Source organism: Xiphophorus couchianus, chromosome 7 (assembly GCF_001444195.1).
Source record: "Xiphophorus couchianus chromosome 7, X_couchianus-1.0, whole genome shotgun sequence".
Classification (NCBI taxonomy): domain Eukaryota; kingdom Metazoa; phylum Chordata; class Actinopteri; order Cyprinodontiformes; family Poeciliidae; genus Xiphophorus; species Xiphophorus couchianus.
Window position 1 is genome coordinate 12,925,516 of NC_040234.1, and position 19,849 is coordinate 12,945,364.

The window sequence follows — 19,849 nt, forward strand, 5'->3', positions numbered from 1 at the left end:
ACAAAAGGAAAACCTGCAACGTTCAGTCAGAGTCCCAGTGAAATTGTTTAGAGATCAAAGCGTATCACTGTTTTAGACTGAGCAATTCAAAGCCCACAGCCAAACCAAATCAAGAATCATTAGCAGTTCTTGAAAATTGCTATCCTCAATAGCAGAACAGTTTAATTTAAAAAAAACAACCATGCAGGCCAACTGTTTTTCTTTCACATGCTGTGCACCACTTTGTTGTCTAGCTAGTAAAATTACAATAAAATATGTTAAGATTTTGATTGGAATATGACAAAATGCAAAAATGTCAGAGGGTATGAATACTTCTGCGAGACCCCTTGAAATTTGCTACTCATATGTCACAGAACAAATTACCAAAACACCCCTAAATTTGTAAGTATAGAGGTAAGAATGAAAAAGAGTTAAGATCAGGGAATAGGTGGACTAATTAACCTGCACAGTGCCTCGCCAAGGACACTCAGATGCTGAGCCAGCACCTTGGATGTACAGTAAATGATGATGATCTACACTGAAGAACCTGTCACAATTGCAGGATATATTACTGTTCAAAATGATGTCTATTATGGCTTGGTTTTGTTCACACCTTTAGTGAAAACAAACATGAAAATGAATCCCTACTTTAATACGGTTCTCCCTGCTTCCTGTGTTTGACCTGCATTCATAACTGTTAGGACACAGTGTACTACTTGCTTTCGTCAGTGAAACAGCACCATCCTTCTGCTGAGCAGGATGAGCTGCATCTCTCTTTCTCTCTCCCTCCCCACAGGAAGTCAGGCTGCCTGACAGACTTCTGCCTCTCTCAGGCTGCATGATTAGCAGAGCACACCAAGCTGGCTCCTGCATTTCATCATGACGCACGCTGTCAGCTGGTGACGCAGTAAATAGGGGAGATTTATTTTTTGCGTCATTTTTAGCTTGACCATGTATGGGTGTTTTTTGGGTTGTTTTTTTTTTAAGTTGCACACAGTAATTTTGTTTTGATGTAGAATATGTGAATTATGCTTGAGCCTTCCTTACCCTGCCTTTTTGTGCAGATGGACACGGACTGTCTCTGAACAGCTCCAGGCAAACACAAATATGCAGAAGGTTAACAGGTTATGTTATACAACAACACACATTTCACGAGTTCCTGTAATAGCTGGAGTGGAAGGGAAAATAACAGAGAGTTTCATGAACTTCTGACCAAGCGCCAGCGTCTAAGTGCCAGAAAGTTATTATATAAAATGTATAATAATTCTTAAAATTGAATACATATGAATGGGCTTATTTTTTGCAAACAAAATTGTAGTAACATTTAATATTTATACTGTAAATACTAATTTAGGTTACAGTATTTAAAAACAAAATAATGCAAAACACATAAATTATGTAAGAAAAACATAATGAAATAATTATTAGATATGTATTATCTTTAAACAAAACATTAAATACTATTACTATGTTACTATTTCCAAATAATAACTTCCAATATTGTCTGCCAAATATTATTATAGTTTTTCATCCTTAATGTTAATATTAATACATCATTTTAAATAACATATAAAACATAACCACTTACAAAAGTAAATTCAAAGCTAAAACTGAAATAAGAAGTAACTAGCTAGTTACAGAATTAATAGTCTTTACTTTACTTTATATAATGCAACATATTCATGATACAAATGCTTAAATATCAAAGAAAAAGACACATGTTGGCTAATCAATCCAGATTCATAATGTTGGTGTTTTGTTTCTACAAGGTTGATTACAAAATAGCTTAGCATTTAATGGATCTTTGTCTAAATCATAGTTTTGATCTTTTATTTTGCGAAAATACTATCAACATACTATCATTACAAAAAAATGATAATATAAAAAAAACGTGTATCAGTCGGTGTTTTATAATCCACCCAAAGATTTATACAACAAGATCTTTTTCGGTTGTCTTTTTGGATCCATATCCTGCTAAAAAAAAAAAAAAGGCTGGATGGATCATGGGAGTAGAGGCTATAAATAAAGCTACGCTGCTGTGTGACTACGCGTAAATGAGTCGGAAGAGGGCAGAGTGATAGTAGGAGGGCTTTCTCCTCCTCCTCCTCTCTCTCCAGCATTCATCCCGTTTCCACCAATGAGCACAATGAGCTCAGGGCGCACCGCCCACTGCCGGTGCGTGTGTGAGTGAGTGAGTTTTTTCTCCTTCGCTTTTCCCTTCCTTTTTTTAAGCCAAAGCTGGATGTGTAGATCGTCACACGTTGTTTCCTCTCTTCAGTCTGAACATCAGCCGGCATGTGTTATTTATTGCTTGGCTGCGGGAGAAGACGAGCGCACGTACGGCTCTGGAAATAGAGGATTAAAAATAAAGCGCGGAGTTTTTCTTCTTTTTTTTCTTCTTCTTTTTCTTCTAGCGACTCCTGGAAATTCAAGCGCTGCGGTCTGGTCTGGTCTGGACTGGAGGAACACGAGAATGGCGAGTCCGCCAACCACGGGCGGTCAGGCGCTGATGACCAGCACTAGTAATGCAAACGTCAATAACAGCGCGAAAAAATGTGGATATCTGAAGAAGCAGAAACACGGACACAAGCGCTTTTTCGTTTTAAAGGAGCCGTGTGAAGGATTCCCTGCCCGGCTGGAGTACTACGAGAACGAGAAGAAATGGAGAAACAAGTCCGCCGCTAAGAGAGTTGTTCCCCTGGACTGCTGCCTCAACGTCAGCAAGAGAGCGGACGCGAAACACAAGTATCTCATTGCTCTTTACACCAAGGACGAGTATTTTGCCGTGGCGGCGGAAAACGAGCAAGAACAGGAGAACTGGTACCGGGCGCTGACGGACCTAATGGCCGAGGGGAAAGTGTGTGACGGCTCGGCGTCCAACTCTGCGTCTTCACTGGTTGGCTTCGACGAGACGAGTTACGGTGTAATAACGCCGGTGGCCGCCGCCTACAAGGAAGTATGGCAGGTTAACCTCAAATCCAGGGGACTGGGACAGAGTAGGAATCTGACCGGGGTGTACAGGCTCTGTCTCTCCAGCCGAATGATCAGCTTCGTTAAGCTCAACTCAGAGGTCGCCTCTGTTGTACTACAGCTGATGAACATCCGAAGGTGCGGCCATTCCGACAGCTTTTTCTTCATCGAGGTGGGTCGATCTGCAGCCATCGGTCCAGGGGAGCTCTGGATGCAAGCTGATGACTCAGTAGTGGCTCAGAATATCCACGAAACTATCCTAGAGGCCATGAAAGCCATGAAGGAGCTGTCGGAGTTCCGCCCTCGCAGCAAAAGTCAGTCATCTAGCACCAACCCCATCTCTGTGCCAACAAGGAGGCATCTGAATAATCTCCCACCGAGCCAGACCGGCCTCCCCCGGAGGTCCCGTACAGACAGCACCTCTGCCACATCTCCTGTGAGTAGTAAATGCCTGTCTTGTCGTATACGCACGGCCAGCGAGGGCGATGGCACCATGACACGCCCAATGTCTGTCACTGGGAGCCCCCTCAGCCCAGGGGTCCACAGGACCCTCCTGAGCCGGTCTCACACCATAACAACACGGCCCTCCTTGACTTTTGAATCTTCTACTCTCCAGCATAGTAAGTCCATGTCTATGCCCCTGTCTCATTCTCCGCCTGTGGCCAACCCATGCTCAGGACATGTGTCCAACTGTGTGGACAGCAGTGTCCCCCGCCCCTCCAGCTGCAGTGCATCATTCTCAGGCTCTCCCAGTGATGCAGGCTTTATATCATGTGAAGAATATGGCTCCAGCCCTGCTGATGCAAGGGACCTCAGGTTACCCCTAACCCTTCGCAGCAACACTCCTGAATCTCTGAAAGCAGAAACCCCTCCCTCCAGGGATGGGAGTGAACTTGATGGCTACATGGTGATGGAGAGGCAAAATCAGAATGGCTACCGGCGGCTGTCAGAGCTGGATAAAGTGTATCGAAAGCGAACATACTCCCTCACTACCCCCCGTCAGCAGAGGCGACCCCCTCAGGTGTCCTCAGCTTCTCTGGATGAATACACTCTCATGAGGGCCACATACACAAGTGGAAGCCGGTCTTCTTTGAGGTGTCACACGGCCTCACCTAAAGGAAGCGGGCTAGAAGATTACAGGGATGTTCACATCAGCTCTAGCAGTCTCCAAGGTGACAGCGGCTACATGCCAATGATGCCTGGAGTTGCACCCCAGACTCCAGGGTCCAAGGACGACCCATACATGCCCATGAGCCCTATGTGTGTTTCTGCTCCAAAGCAGATCATCAATCCACGTTCACACTCCTGCACAGCAGGGCTAGCCCCACGCACAGACTCCCCTGGGAGTATTTCTCTGGAGGACAATGGCTACATGCCTATGTGGTGCGGACACAAGATGTCAGTGGAAAGCAGTGATGGAAAGCCAAGCAATGGAGAGTACCTGTACATGTCTCCCGTTGATGCTCTGGTTTCTCTCACACCCCCAGAGTACCTTCTCAGCCTCTCAGGAGACCCACACCTCCACCACAGACAGCCTTATTGTTACAGCTCCCTACCAAGATCGGTCAAAGGACAGTTGCAGCGAACTGGGTCTGCTGACACCGACCAGTATGTTGTAATGAGTTTACAGAGACAACGGATAGAAGAAGAGTCAAATGGTGGTCCCGTCTCACCTGGAGAATCTGGAACCAGTAGCTCCCCAGGTACGCCAACCACTCCATCTTCTCTCCCTTCTCTCCTAAAACTGACTCGGTCAGATGGAGGCCTGTTGCACCGCAGCAGGGTGTGCCGGCCCACTCGCCTGGCTTTGGAATCCCTTCGAACACTACCATGTATGAGTGAGCATCCCCTTCCCTCAGAACCTCGCAGCCCTGGAGAGTACATCAATATTGATTTTGGTACTGCTGCCGACGTCCCACTGTTGGAGAGCTCAGAGGCTGGAAGCGTAATGTGTACAGAGGAGGGATCACTGTCTCTGTCAAACTATGCTAACATTGACATCAAGTCATCGGTTCATCTTGAATCACATCAAGTAGAAGGTTCCCACCCACCGGGGTGTCTTAACCATACATCTGAAGTCTTGATGTGCTCCAGCATGGTGAGCAACCAGCAGGACACACAGAGAGTTGAAGGGAAGGAGGATGAAAAGAGAACGGAGGGAGAGACAAAGACAATGGGACAGAAAGGGAGTCCTGTAAGTGAGCCTGCTATTACCAAAAGTGACTACACTGAGATGACCTTTGGTCCACCTGCTCCTTTATCTGTTCTCTGCGCCACTGATGCCACCCCTCTCCCCACCAGCCCAACTGCATGTGTGAAGAGACTCAGTCTTGAAAGCAGCTTAGTGGATGTGGTGCCCCTTGTGCCAGTGGATTCTTTCCTACTTGGGGCACCATCGTTATCTCTCAGTGTTGTAGATCCAGACCGGGGGGCCAAGGTTATCCGGGCTGACCCTCAGGGGCGTCGCCGCCATAGCTCCGAGACCTTCTCCTCCACCACCACTGTGACGCCCGTGTGCCCGTCTTTCGCCCATGACACCAAGCGGCACAGCTCCGCTTCTGTGGAGAACGTGTCCCACTCTGTCCACAGCTCTGAGGAGCCCGGCGAGGACCACACCAGCCCCATGTGCAGGGAAACGTCAGCGGGGTATCAAAACGGACTGAACTACATTGCCTTAAACTTGATGGAAGGGAACCTCGGAGGGGGCAGGTTAGGCAGATGCGACGAATTCCTGAGGTTCAAGACGACTTGCGGCTGCAAAGGGGGTCTAAATGGGTTCAGCGCCAGCCCCTACGCCAGCCTGGGATTCAAGGAGACTACTACTGCTGCTGTGAAAGGTGAGTGTTTGTCCTTATTGCACACGCCCTTTCATTCAGCAGGTTTTTCATTCATAAAGGGAGTGGTGTAAGGGTAGAGTAGGATCATGATCCGCCTCAGTGAGCCAGAGATTGGCCACGCATAACATCACTTCCTACATCTTTTGCACTTCTTTATGTTGACATTACCTGCAGCAAAACGTGTATCTTCATCTGCATCGAGCTTGTTTGGCCATTATTTTTTACCTTGCAGATCTTTCATTACCTCATAATTCTGACTCTATAGTGTGTTGAAAATAACCAGCACCTGGTCATCAGCTGTGTCTTTTTTTATTCCTCCACTGCTAATATAGTGATATGTAAACACAGGCTGCAGAAGTCTCACAGAAGTAAGCCAGTTATTAACATGACTGCTGGGTGTGGGCTGCGATGTTTAGATAGGATTAGTCACCTACTCGTTCCACCCATCACTGAAAAATCCCAAGGCTGTGTGATTCTGAGGTAGTCTTTTATCTTGTTTGAAACTGCAGAGCTAGTGTGCTGGAAACAGTTTTATTTCAATTCCCAAATAAGAGAGTTTGAATTACTATTATGAAGTAAACAAAGGATACAAATGGAGAAAATAGTGTCGATTTTGGGTGCAGCACATTGTCTTTTTGCTCTTTCATTAGCTTATTAAATTATCTAAGAAGAGTCACACTTTATTGTATTCTTCCTCTGCAGCCATCTTATTTTGAAAGAGCTTCTTATGGTTGTATTCTGTTTGGCTTGACGCTTCCATCGTGTGTTTTGTGTGAATGGTTTGCTCTGAGCTCCCTCAGTGACGCAGTTTTCGACCACGTCAGTATGTCAGAAAAAAAAAATCTAATCTTATACAGTGACGCACCACATTACGATCCTACTGTAGAAGGATCTAGAATATGTTTTATTTAAAGTGTCTTGCGCTGTGTTTTGTAACCATGAAACGGCTAACATTTGGGAGAGGGGCAGTAGCGGTATTCCCCCCCCATCAAAATATTACCTTTCCCCTCATTTTGTTCAGTGTTGCATCAGTGGCTTTTCGTACATGTGTAAATGGAAGGGGTTTATTTACAGAGATTGATGACCTGGCAGGGGCATGTTAGAAGTTGTTGTTTGCCTGAAAAGAAAATACAGAGAGACGGGATCATCATGAGTCACAAAAATCTGTGTTCCTGATGGTGAAATAGTAGAGTTTAATTAGTGTTTGTGCTTTCACAACTGGGCTTGTCTCCCCTTTCTGGTCTCAGCCAAGGCTCTCGTTCTCTGAGCCGCAGCCGACGTGGAGCTCAGTGCAAGTCATCGGGTTCCCCAGAAAAACAAGTGAGTCAGTTGTTTATCAATTGTCAGGTACTGGGTTTCAGAGCTGGAATGTGGGCAGTGTGCAAAGGTTGCTGGGAGAGGTGAATGCTCACTTGTTTTTCTAACCTGGTGGGATGGACTTAGAGGAGCAGGAGGAGGAGGAGTGGGTGATGGGAGGATTCTTTTCTTTTCCCCCTCTGTGAGCAACTTCACAAACATGCCAATGAAATGTTCTTTTACAAGAACAAGCTCTGATAAACATGTTTTGTATGGGGATAGTTGACTTGAAAGAGACACACGTGCACTGTAAACGTGTACTTTCCGACCTGTTGAAAATGTTCCTGGATTTTTCAAAAATATTGAAACTCCTCCCTGTATGGAGATGGTTTCGGGTAAATTCATCCTTTTAACAGTTGGTACCTGCCTCGGTTTACAAACTGTTTGGTAGGAATTTTTTTCCCGTTTTTAAGACATCCTAAGTTGTATTAGTTCTTCTCTCTATTGATTATTATTTACTGAAATTATAAAGAGATTAATAGTCATAAAGATTCTAAAATTTAATGCTTAATTCAGTTGAATGTTATTAGTTGAAAACTTTGTGTTATTTGTTTTGATCCACATTTGGAGCTGTTTCCTCACACAATAAATGTCCAATTGAGTGATAATTTATTGGAGTCAACTAACTTTATTATGTTACAGACATTAACATAATGAATTACAAATTGACGCGTGATAGAACATCTCACAGTAGACATCACAATTTCACATACCAAAAAGTCAGGTAAAAAAATGACCAAAAAGGTGAAATGACCTGGAAATGTGCTGCCTGTTTGTTTATTGGAGCCTTAATAACTGCCTTGCCCCCACCTGTTGCTACACAGTGGCAGTCAAATAAGGTGAACTACAGTTTGAACTTTTTTACAAGAATGAGAAAGTCTGCTGTTTGCAAATGTTTCTAGTAGGAAAAAAAAACAGTTATACCTTCATCTACAAAATGCAGTTTTAAACACTAAAATAGACTTTAAAATAAATGGCTACCAGAACAGGTAGCCTGACTAACTTGTTAATATCAGTTTGTTATTCTTACAGAGGAAAGTAAGAATAACCTTGCTTGTGTCTGTTACTGATAAATGTGGCAGTATTATAATTAACATGTTATATTATTTTAACTGCAGTAGGAGTAATAGTAACTTAGAAAAAAAAAACTTTAGTGCTTTGTCTACGTTTTATTGACTAATGGAACATAAAAGGCCTAGCTAGAAAGCAGACAGAGAAAATAATCAGGGGGAAATGTTAATCAGTCTTTGCCCATTTAAGGATGATTGACCTCCGCATCAAAATAGCAAATATTTCTTTAAAAAAAAAAGCCACGCCTGTTTACTACAAGTTGACAGGCTTTGCCACATTCCCCATGTTCGCTGGTTCACTGTTGTTTGCATTCCTGCCATTCTTCATGTACATTTGGCCATCACCTGCTGTAATCTGTCATCCCAGATCATAAAAGGAAGATGCTGCTAATTTGTTAGCACTTCCTGTCTGTCAGTGTACGGAGGAAGTTCTGCAGGTTTCAGTTGGAAACGTTATTGGCCTGCGGACAGTAGCCGCATTTCTCTTTATTTGTGTTGCAAATTTCAGACTGACTCTTTCAGACTTTTCACAAAGATGAAGCAAATTAGTCAAATTACCATGTTATTCTTGCTCTTTGTACCAATGGAAAGTTTGCGCTCAAATTCCTGCAATGAGCTAAAAACGAGAGTGATCTTTTTTTTGTTGAAAGTAGTAGTTACAAAATATTACATTAGAGAGGCACCAATGAATTTTTCTAATTGATTCTCCCTTTATCTGCCCTGATCAGAAAAAGCCAAACCAAAAATCTTTTTTTTCTTGTTGATTAAATACCTCAAAACTAAATACTTGATGATGATTCTCCATCTATAAATACATCAAACAATTGCATGTACTTTGATGCATTTTTTGAATTTAATACAAAAATCACTTAAAGATAAAAGGAACTAGTCTTTAAATTCACTTGTTTAGTCAAAACAAACACCTCTATTAAAGAACCTGCAGCACATTCTCCCTATAAGGGTTAGTTGGAAAGAAAGGTCAGAATGTCATTTTGTCAAAGAAAGGAGATGCATATCAGTCAGGAAAAGCCTGATCGGTAAAGCCTTACCTTACACAATTACAGATTAAATTTACTGACTTTTCCTTTGTAGAATATAAAAATTCCCTCCTACCGCAAGTTGAATAATTTTTGATGTGAACTCTTAGAGGTGTGTCCACCTTTGTTTATGCACCACGGCTCTTTTTCAAAAGAGACTAAATCTACCTGAAGGACGCGTAAAAACATGTTTTGAAAATGTAGAGGAGGCTTTTGGCCAAATTTAGACTGCTTTGTCAGATTTTCCTAATGCCCTGAAGTGAACTCTGATGGAAACACAGCTTTTGTCATTTACTCGTGTGGGTGTCAGGTGGTGTTGTGTTGAAAGGATTATGAGAAATCCACTCACTTAAATTTCTATGTTTCGGTCAGAACAGGTAAAGGAGGCCTGTCTGGTGTTTTAACAACTTCTCTTTCTTCCTTTTGTTTTCCCCTTTTGTAGACTACCTGCTAACGTTCTTCATCATCCTTCTGTCATTTCTAACCCCCAACTTTCCATTTTTTTTTGTTTCCTATTTTTTTATACGCAACATTTGGTTCTTTGAATCAAAGCAGTCCTGCACGGGTGCAGACGGAGGGGGAAAACTGACTCACGCTCTCCATTTGTGGGCCCAGACTGCTCGCCCACCCCCTACCCCCGAAAATACACACACCCACCAGTCACACATTCTGACTTTGTGTGCCACTACCATGTGCGTAGATATACAGCTATCAGCAGATGGTGGGTAGTGGGGGTGTGGTGGGGTCAGGGGTTTCTGCACCTGCCCCGCCAAGCAGTACTCACTGGTTATCTGGCCCCTCCGAGGAGAGTGACAATACGGCAGTGACTGGCCACCATCTGCCACCACAACAACAGAGGGAGAGGGGGTGTGTGTGTGTGTGTGAGAGAGAGAGGGATAGAGAGGGGAGGTGGGGGTGTGGCCAAGCAGTTTCAAGAAGCCAACCTGAAACCCTTCCCCCCTTTCTCTCCTCGTGTGCGTCCTCCTCCCCCCCATTTCTCCTCGTTGTCGCTCTTCAAAATTGTTTCTTCTGTTTTTCAGAAGCCATGTGATTCCACTCTCCCTGAACCTTTTTATATTCACACATCCAGTGCACATGGGTGCTTGTTGTTGTTTATTGAATCTCTGATTAGGTTTTACACACAAGTCACTGGCAGTTGTTCGTGCACATTAGAAAGTGGTCCCGCTTCTCATTTCAGTCTCATTTCCTTCATATTACGTGCATCTCGGTTTTAGGAGACGGGGTTGTGTGCATCCTCACCTGTCCCGAACACCACCTGTCCTGCAGACTCACGTAAGCAGCGTCTCTGATACATAACTCTGAGCAAAGTAGGGCGGGATGTTCCAGCGCGAGATCAAAACAAAGTTAACCTCACGTATCCTCAATTTAGCTCGGAGGTAAGACGGATTACATTCTCTTCAGGATTAGACATTGTTCAGTAGCTTGTTTTCCGAAAGGTGAAGCAGTGACAGTGGCTCTGTGTGTGTGATGTACCCAAACACATGCCAGGTGAGAGGGTTCTAATGTAAGGACAGCTCGCATATCTGATGTTTAGGAACATGCGGCGTTCTGAAGTCATGTATGAAGACTTTCTGTTTCTGTTTCTGGACTGGAATTCTGCCAGTTGTTTGTTTTAGTGGAGAATGGAGCTGTCACATCCATTATCTCAGACACCTGAATTAAAATTAGAGCACATGTTGCTGTGATAATTGATTGATGGATTAGGTAATTACTCTAAGCCAAACAAGTAGGTGTTGCCTCATTTCAGCTCTGAGGGTTTCTTCTTTGTATTAATTTAATTGGATAACTGCAAACTAAACATCTGCCTGTATGAGATTCTGGTGCCATAAAAATATTGATTATAAAATATCAGCATTTTTTAAAAACGTTGTAGAAAGCAGAAATGGCTGAAATTTTCACATTTATGTTGGAAGTATTTTTTTAGTTGTAGATGCATCCTTTGCTACAAAAAAGTATTAGATTATTTGTTTATTTGCATGTTTTAATATTTTTCTAATATTGTACAAAAAAGGCTTACGTGGCTAAATGAAAAACCTGCAAAATGTGCTGGTCTTTTTATCTGATTAATCAATTAATTTTCAGAATAATTGATAGAATAATAAGTGAGGGGCTGCACCTCTCTGCTCTGTTCAGTTGGAGACAGGTCCAATCAGTCCAACACATTTTTTTGGCATTTCCGTACAAGGACTTTGAAACCTAACAAGCTTCAGCAAAAAAAGATAAGCTGAGCTTTGCTGTTGCAATAGTCTGACTTTCTGATTCTGATTTTGGACAGATATTTTAACAAATAAAAAAGGAAAAAGGTCCTTTAATGTTAGGGAGAAGTTTTGAACCAGTCAAAATGATGAACAATTATTCATATTTACGCTCAAATGCACATTAAAGTAAATGTATATTAATTTATTGACTGCTAATAATGTCAATAATTTGTTTATATGCATTTGTTGAATGGGAAAGAAAAAGATTCTAATTTTTCAATTTTGATTCTGTGCTTTTGTGAGAGTTGGTGTGGGACAACAGCCTGCCTTGCTGTTGCTGTTTTTGTTTTGTTGGTCAGGCAGAGAGAGGTGTGGGAGGTCAGCCGGTGTTTGTTTGGCCTGAGCGCTGCTGTAGATCAGGGAGGAGCTGACCAGGTTCAGGAATGTAAACAAAGCGGACCTGTCCGCTCCTTCGTTTACTGGCCCGTTTTTCAGACAGATGGTGACATAAACTGGCAATTCATCTGCAAACAGACAGTGAAGAGCCGGAGAGGAGTCTGCTAATACATAACTGTGTCTCTGAATGAAGCAGGGGGCTAATTTTAGCTTGAGTGAACTAAATAAATAATGAACAGAGCTTGTGTGTGTCTGTGTTGGTGTGGGTGGGCAGATATGGGACCGGGAGTGGGGGGCAGGAGGGTGGTTTTTTTGTTGCAGGGAGAGGTGGGGGTGTGTGTGCATGTGCTTGTAAAAAGGAGGAGGGGTAGGGGGTACTGGGTTCATCCCCCCCCCCCCTGCTGGATCCCCTCCTCCCAGTAACACACCCACTTTCCCAAACCTTCCAGCCTACTCCTTTCTTCGCTACAATCTTCTTGGGTTTGAAAAGCGCTGTGTGTGGCCGATCGCCGTCGTTGCAATTATTGTTCTTAGAAGGAATTAAACAAAATAAAATAGATAGAAGAGGGGTGATGCATCACTTTGGTTTTAGCAGCCACGCCTGGTTGTTGATCTGAGCTGGTATGGTGATTCAATTCTCCTTCCCGGCAGATCGCAGTCATTCTCACCCAAGTGCTTGCCTCTACAGGCTGCTGACTAGCCCATCCCCTCACACATTTGGATCGGTATGGTCTCCGAGTCCCATGACCTCACTGCATTCCCGTTCCTCTCTGTCAGGTTCGTTCTGTTACTGTGGTTTTTCCACCGCTTCCCACCCCACCATGTCTGTTTTCCTCTCTCTCCGCCAGCACAGGTGGCCTCAGGAGTAAAATCAATTATCCGGTTATTCAAACGAGCTTTTCCAGATCCATATTTTTGCAACCTGGACAACAACTCCTCCTCAACCAACTTCCCTGTGCTTTCCCCCCCCCCCCTCTTTAGAACTAATATTACTATCTACATTTTCCTTCAAGGCAGAATATATAGAGCAGAGATAGAGAACAGAAGTGTGTGTGTTTGTATGTTTATGGTGGGAAGGGGGTGGAGGAAGGGTGGGAGGGGAGTATACAGGAATTCTGAATGAAAGGTTTGTTTTAGAGAATGATGATCACATCCAGCTTTGTGAAAACAGCTCTTGTTCTTCAGCGAACGAGAGAAGAAATGCAGCTACTATCTCTGCGTGTGTGTGTGCGTGTTTGTGTCAGCCAGCCAAGACTTCCGCTCCTATCTGATAGCCTTGCATGCAAATGAAACCTCACAAACATGTACACAGGGGCATAAGGTCAGCACAGCTTTCCACTGAGAGACATGCTAGACGTCAAACACCGGGCTCTCAGGGTATTTGGAAGCACATGCGTTTGTCTGAGTGCGAGGGACAGATGAAAGTTCTGTTGAGGTACAGCGTTGGTATTTTCCCTTCTTTTAGTCGTCAGGAGAGTCTTGTCATGTTTCAGCAGCATAGTGTTAAATGCCTCACTGTTTTATCCCCCTGCCACTTCAGTGTTCACCAGCCGAGGCATATACAGTACAAAAGCAAACTCCTCGAAGAGCAACTGTTGTTTAAAGTGGGACCATCAAGCCCTGTCTACACAAAGGAATATTTATTTTAAACTGATTATTTATAAAAAAAAAATAAAAGAAAGGGTAGAAAACATTAGCAACTTCAAAATATGGAGGTGGAAAGAATAGATGAAAGTTTGTTTACAAACAAAATATTTTAGATTCTTGGCACTGATTGGTTGTTCTCTCAGAGCGGAAATAAGGCAGACTGCAGATGCTAGATTCTGAAGTTAAAAAAACAATGAACAATTATAAGCATTTATAGAAATGATTGCTAGTATTTGCAGGAGGAGGATTTGAACGTCCTTGCCCTGGTTTTGCTCTCTTTTGAGGGAAGAAAATAACCTTCCTTAATGGAAAGTCTGAAGTGTTTTACATAATGAAAGCATGTAATAAGCAAACCAATGAGTTTTGGGAGTTTGAGGTGTTTTCACCCAGTTCCAGACAAGCTAAATGATAATACCTTCTGTCTTCAGCATTATGACGATTGAACCACCACATTTATAATTGCTGAAGAAAAGAGATAAACCAAGGCACACATCTACTAATTGATCTGTTTTAATTCCCTTCAACAGCCTGAAAGATACATAAACTCATATTCTAACTCTACTTACCGCTGCTTTACTATAGAAGGCACAGGCTATTGTAGCAGGAAGTGACACAACTTTGAGTTGATCTGGTGTGTAATTTCAGGGCGTTTCTCATATGTCCGAACTGCTTTTAATTACTGTTAACAAAAAGAATGCCCCTCTAAACAAACAGAGGTTGTATTTCTTTAAAACAATGTACCAGATCATCAATTTTTTAATTTTTTTACACAGTTTTACACAGTCAATAAACAACAATAAACAACACCCGAGTGGTTCCGGTGTTGTGGAGGTATCTACACAGCTCTACCCAAAACACAGACCTGACATTTTCCCATTGTGGACCTTTTCTTTCATTCTCCATTAAAAAGATACTGAATGGAAACGTGTGTTTTTTATCATAGTATGACATCTGGTTCTATAAAGTTTATTTTTTTCCTTTCTTCTTCCAGAATGAAGACTGATGGGTCTTCCCGCCTCTCCTCCTCTTCTTCCTCCCCTTCCTGTGAAAGTGAAACTCCGCTGTATCCAGATGATAAGGTCACCACTGCAACAGCTGGACAGCTGACGCCCCTTAACCTCTTCGCTGCCCTCTGTGGGGAGTTTGGAGACGGCCATAACCACGGAAACACAGACATTTGACCCTTGACCTAAATCCCTCCTCTCCTTTTTTCTCAGCACCCAAACATCCAGGTGCCATTGCTGCTGTAGTGCTAGACCAAGAACTCCGACAGAATATGAAACTCTTAACACTAGATAGGTAACTTTATCTCATTTCCTAGGCCTTCGATCTCTTGTGCAGTACATTATTAGAGCATTTACTGTTTATTCCATTTATTGTTTGTAGTTTATTCCATTTACAGACTTAGAATCGGATTTTATTTTGGCTTCAGCCAAGTAGTTGTCAGATTTTTCTCACCTGAAAACCTGTGAACCAAACCTGGAGAGCATGCGTACGCAATTACATGCAAAGAAAAAAAAAATGTTATCAGTATCCATGAATACTGATAACATGTATTTATTTATTTATCTATGATGTATGTATGTATTAAATGAAAAGGGTGTGAGAATCTGCATACAGGGTTGAGCTGCAAAAAGAAGACGGCATTTGTGAGCATATTTAAAAGTCAAAGGTAATGTCTACTTACACAAGAAAAAAAAACCCTACCTCAGCACTGAGTCAAACAGTAGAAATATATATGAAATATTTATTTTCAGAGGTGAATGTTAAAATAAAATGCAAAAAAGTACAAAAAAAAAAAATACATCAATCCAAAGCCTTACTCTAGCCATCAGCCTCATTCTGATGGACCCTTTTAGTTTGGACCTTTAAATACACAGTATCAAAGATTTACCTGATCATTTTAACTGACTGAATGTTTATCAGAGCCAGCCTCTCTGAGATTAAGTTCCTTATCTTGCCACATCTATAACAAAAGTGATGTATTCAAAGTCCAGAGTAATATATTTATTATGATCCATAACATGGTGTTTTCACACAGAGAGAATTAATGCCAGGAGGACCTTAGTAGCACCACAGGCGCACGCAGCAGAGCATCAGATCTGTGTCTGCCTGTCTGAGCACAAGTCTCATTTCACCTGTGACAACCTGCACAAGTCCTGCAGGAAACGATGACCCACCTGGACTGGGCATGGACCGGCGTGAGATTCTAATGTGATGACAACTTTGGAGAAAAATACCAGTTTCACTGTACCAAGGAAACCCTAAAGGAAAATACTCTTATTTAAATCAAGCATGTAGAGACAATTATAATAATGCTATCTGTCATTTTTTCATTTAAAGTTATTTTGACAAAGAGCTACGCAAACATTTTATTATAAGAACATAAAATGTTGGGATCATTTTCAAGGGTGTGTTATGGAGACTAAGATATTAATGAGCAGGTTAATTATAGCTCAGTTTGCCAGTAAAATATTTTTACTTTAACAAGAGCAATGAACACTGCTGTTTCCACAGCATGACTGTCCTTGTTTTTGCCAACCAGAAATATCCAAACCAAACAGCTGAATCTGTCTTTCTAGTAAGCGAGGGAAAACCGTGGCATCCTTTCTTCAGCCAGCTAACCTGCAGTGGCAATCGCTGAAAACGAAAATGTGGCAGAACACGTTGACAGCTACAAAAGTTCAACTTTTTGAAAGCCTTGATAACAGAAACCGGTCCATGGCCAGTCAGGACAAGCGTCAGGAGAATCAATGTTTGCGAGCGATTTATACAGCCTAGGATAGTATTTTTCCCCTCATGTGATGCCTCATTGCAGCGCTCCGTCACCAAAGCAATGTGGCACACGAGCCTCGCAGGGCCACGGGGCCCCGCCCTTTGATTAGGCTTCTCTGCGCAGTCCTGAATTTTCAAACTTTCCAGATTGTAACACAAGACACGCTGAATGTAGTACGTGCTGTGTTCTGAGCCTGGGAACGCAGGCTTCAACAAGGCAACATCCAGATGTACTCACCGGAAACCACCACACTTACACTCGCCGAACGAAAACCAAGGGAAGCATTTTATTTATCTCAAATCACAGGTACCTTCGCCTATATACTGTAGATAGTGCAGCGTTACAGAGAATTACATCTGAGCAAATGCTGAGAAAATTTCAGAGGTGTTAAGTTAAATAATATGTTTGTACTGTACATAGTATGTGTTTGAGTGATTTTTTTTCCTGACACAACAAAAGCACTAATTAAGTTATACGATGACCAACAAGGTTTCGCTTTTGATTATTTTTCTTTCTTTTTTTTTTACTGTCATGGGATAGTCTTGCAAAATGGATGCCACTATGAGGACATTTTCTAATGCTGTAGTTCTGGAATATAAAATAAAAAATAGAAAGAAAAAAATGATTAATACTTGACACAATTACTTCTTGATACTTAGGTACGACACACATGGCATCTATGCAATATTTACACCTTTCGAAAAATTAGTTTACAGAGATGAACCAAATGTAGAAATAATGTTGATAATGTTTTTAAAAATTTAAATCAAAAATGTTTGCCATTTGTACATTTTTTGTCCTCCAATTTTGAAATGGAAAACCTTTTGGCTTTTTTTTTCATTTTCTTTTAGCTAATGAAATATTTTTGGCGTTTTGAGCAGTGTTTTGCATTTTGGAAAATGTTTTTATTCAGCATCAGATGGGCGTTGGCTTGCTTTGCTGTGTCTTCATTGTACATATTTCATATCATGCACATTGTGATGCTACTAAGAAATGATAATTTAAACTTAGCTTATTGCTTTAGATTGTATTGATTCTTTATAGATACATGCAATAAATGATATTTAAGAAAATTGAAGACTGGTTGGTGTTTCTTGATCATCTTCTCCAAAAAGATTGTTTTTACAACTCGTTCTAGTTCATGAAAAAAAAGAATAAAAATTGAGCACATCTTGTTTTCTACATCTATAAACATAACTTTAAAACTTGGGCTTAGAGCCTATCTAGCAATAGTTGCAGTATTAGCATTGTCATTGTTTTTGTGCCTGGTTGTCACGACCCCCAGCCATGTTGAAACAGCTAGGATTTAATATCGTGCTGATTCTTTGTTTGAATGACAGACAAGGTTCCACGTTTTTGTGCACTTGTAGAAATATTTATATACCTTTGAACTTTTCACATAATGTCAGGTGAAAACTATAAACCTCAACATATTTTATTAAGATTATTTTTGTGTTAAAACCAAACCAAAGTAGAACATAAACGGGGAGTAGAAGGAAAACAAAACATTGTTTCTAGTTGCATTTTATTTTCTTATAAATAAAGATCTGCAAATGGTCTTAATACTTTGCAAAACCACCTTTGGCCCTGATTAGTTTATTGGTATGTCTCAAACAGTGTTGAACATTTAGAGATAAAAGTGACAGAAAATGTTTCCCATTCCATTTTTGGCAATACAGCTTAAGGTTAGACAGATTGAGGCTAGCGCATCTATGAACACAGATTTCCAAGTTTTGCTACAGATTTTCTGATGCACTCCTGTCTCGACTTTGACTGAGCCATCAACATGCTTTCACCTAAACCATTTCATTGTATCGCTGGTGGTATGAAAGCTTAACCTCTCCTCCAGTTGCAATTCTTCAGGTTTCCATCCAGGATTATCCATTTTTTTTTTAGCTTTGTCCTCTTCCTCATCAAATCTGAGCAGTTTTCATGTCACTGCTAAAGAAAACCATCCTCAAACCATCATGCTGCCACCACCTTTTCACTGAGAGCGTGGTTTTAACATGCCACGTTGTCATAAAGGCTGAATTTGAGGAGTGCACAACCGTTGCCCTGACAACGTGGGGCTCTTCTCTGATTAATGCTCTGCTCTCAGGTCAGGTGATGGATGGGTTTATCATTCTCTACCCCTGCTTCGAAGTTCTCTAATACTTACTCCCTGCTCTGTCTGCCATGTTTATTGTTCTTCATGATGCTGTTCTCATGTTCTCTAATGTACTGTACCTCTGACGCCTTTAAAAACATCTGAATTTATATTGAGATTAAATTACACACAACAGGACTCTGACCGGGTGATTACTGCAGAGAACTGGTTGCACTGGGTTTTATGTAAGGTCAAGTAACACCTTTCTTTTTTGTATAAAAAAGACTTTTAAAAAGATGTTCCTTCTACGTTAAAATTATGCACTCTTTCATGTTGGGCAAGCAGAAACAATTCCAACAAAAATCATCAATATCGGCAGATGTAGCATACTCAAAAAAGTTCAAAAGTAGTGCAAATACTGTTTATGAAGCCCTACACTCAAGCTGAAAATGATATATTTGTCCTTGAAGTTTTGTAGCTGTTGTGGAGGAATTGTTTGGTGCAGCTGGAAAAAGATGGGTTGAGCCGCAGCAGTGGGCTGGTTGACTGACAGTGCAGAAGGTATAGAATAATAGCCCTGGGGTGGAGGTCATACATTAGGCAGATGTCCCAGAAGCACAGATAGAGGGCTAATGCGAGGGCAAAATCCTTGAGAGTAAAGTGGAAAATATTGTCTGTAAAACAAACATCATGTCACTGTTATTTAATTACTGAGTCCATCCCCTGCTTGATTTGTTGCTAATGTTTAAGTTAAGACTATTTCAGTTTGCTAAAATGTCATATAGTGTAGAAAATACGCTGCAGGCATGTTCCGTTCTGACAGGTCTCCTGTTCCGTGGCTTGTTTGCTGAAAGAGTGATATTTTCAGTGCTTTATGTTGACTGAGTCAAATATGGAAGACATGTGGTACTTTACCTTAGACTCAAATAAAGACATTCTCGATAAGACCATGCAAATCGCAACTGCGAACCCAATGAACTTCATTGTGTGTGAATAGCGCCTGTATGTCTGCATGTGCACGAGTCCCTGTATCCATTTACACAAGTGAGCATATGTGTTATCTGGGGTTTGTGGGGGTGGGCTGGGGCAGATGTAAGAATGGAGAGGTCCACATGAGTAGCATAAAGTAGCTTGTGGCCCCAAGGGGGTCATCCGACTTATGGACAGGGACCTTCAGTGGTTCCAAAGGAAATGGTACGCTTCCGGAAAAGCTGTCTGGGACACCACATTAGCAACTGGGTGTATAAGTGTGTGTGTGCTTTTAAAAGCAAGCAGGCTGTGTGGCCATTTGTGGATGTAACGCTCCACATCCCCACAAATCCCACTCTCCATCCCCACCACCCAATCAAAACAGACAGCCTTCAGTTGTCCTGAGTGACCACTAATAGCTGACATATTTTCAGTATAATACTGGATTGGTGGTGTGAATCACAAGTTTCTTCTGTTTTGTGTTTTCGTCACACTAAAATGTTTAAG

The 19,849-nt window shown here is 41.9% G+C and overlaps 1 protein-coding gene across 2 annotated transcripts; it reads left to right on the forward strand.

The window, feature by feature from the left end:
- The first annotated feature begins 1,672 nt into the window (after positions 1-1,672).
- On the forward strand, positions 1,673-17,365 carry irs2b (insulin receptor substrate 2b). Of its 2 annotated transcripts, XM_028022574.1 has the most exons (3): positions 1,673-5,786; positions 7,034-7,106; positions 14,503-17,365. In XM_028022574.1, exons 1-2 carry the CDS (start codon positions 2,222-2,224, stop codon positions 7,051-7,053), a joined length of 3,585 nt encoding a protein of 1,194 aa, XP_027878375.1. In that variant the 5' UTR covers positions 1,673-2,221; the 3' UTR covers positions 7,054-7,106; positions 14,503-17,365. The 2 variants fall into 2 exon arrangements, with proteins under 2 accessions (XP_027878375.1, XP_027878376.1); XM_028022575.1 differs by lacking the exon at positions 7,034-7,106 and having other exon boundaries at positions 1,676-5,786.
- Positions 17,366-19,849: the final 2,484 nt, after the last annotated feature.

Bases quoted from the DNA above. Each gene is read 5' to 3' on its own strand.
- irs2b (XM_028022574.1), top strand. From the start codon at position 2,222: ATGTGTAGATCGTCACACGTTGTTTCCTCTCTTCAGTCTGAACATCAG. The intron at 5,787-7,033 runs GTGAGTGTTTGT...TTCTGGTCTCAG, and splicing joins TACTACTGCTGCTGTGAAAG to CCAAGGCTCTCGTTCTCTGA.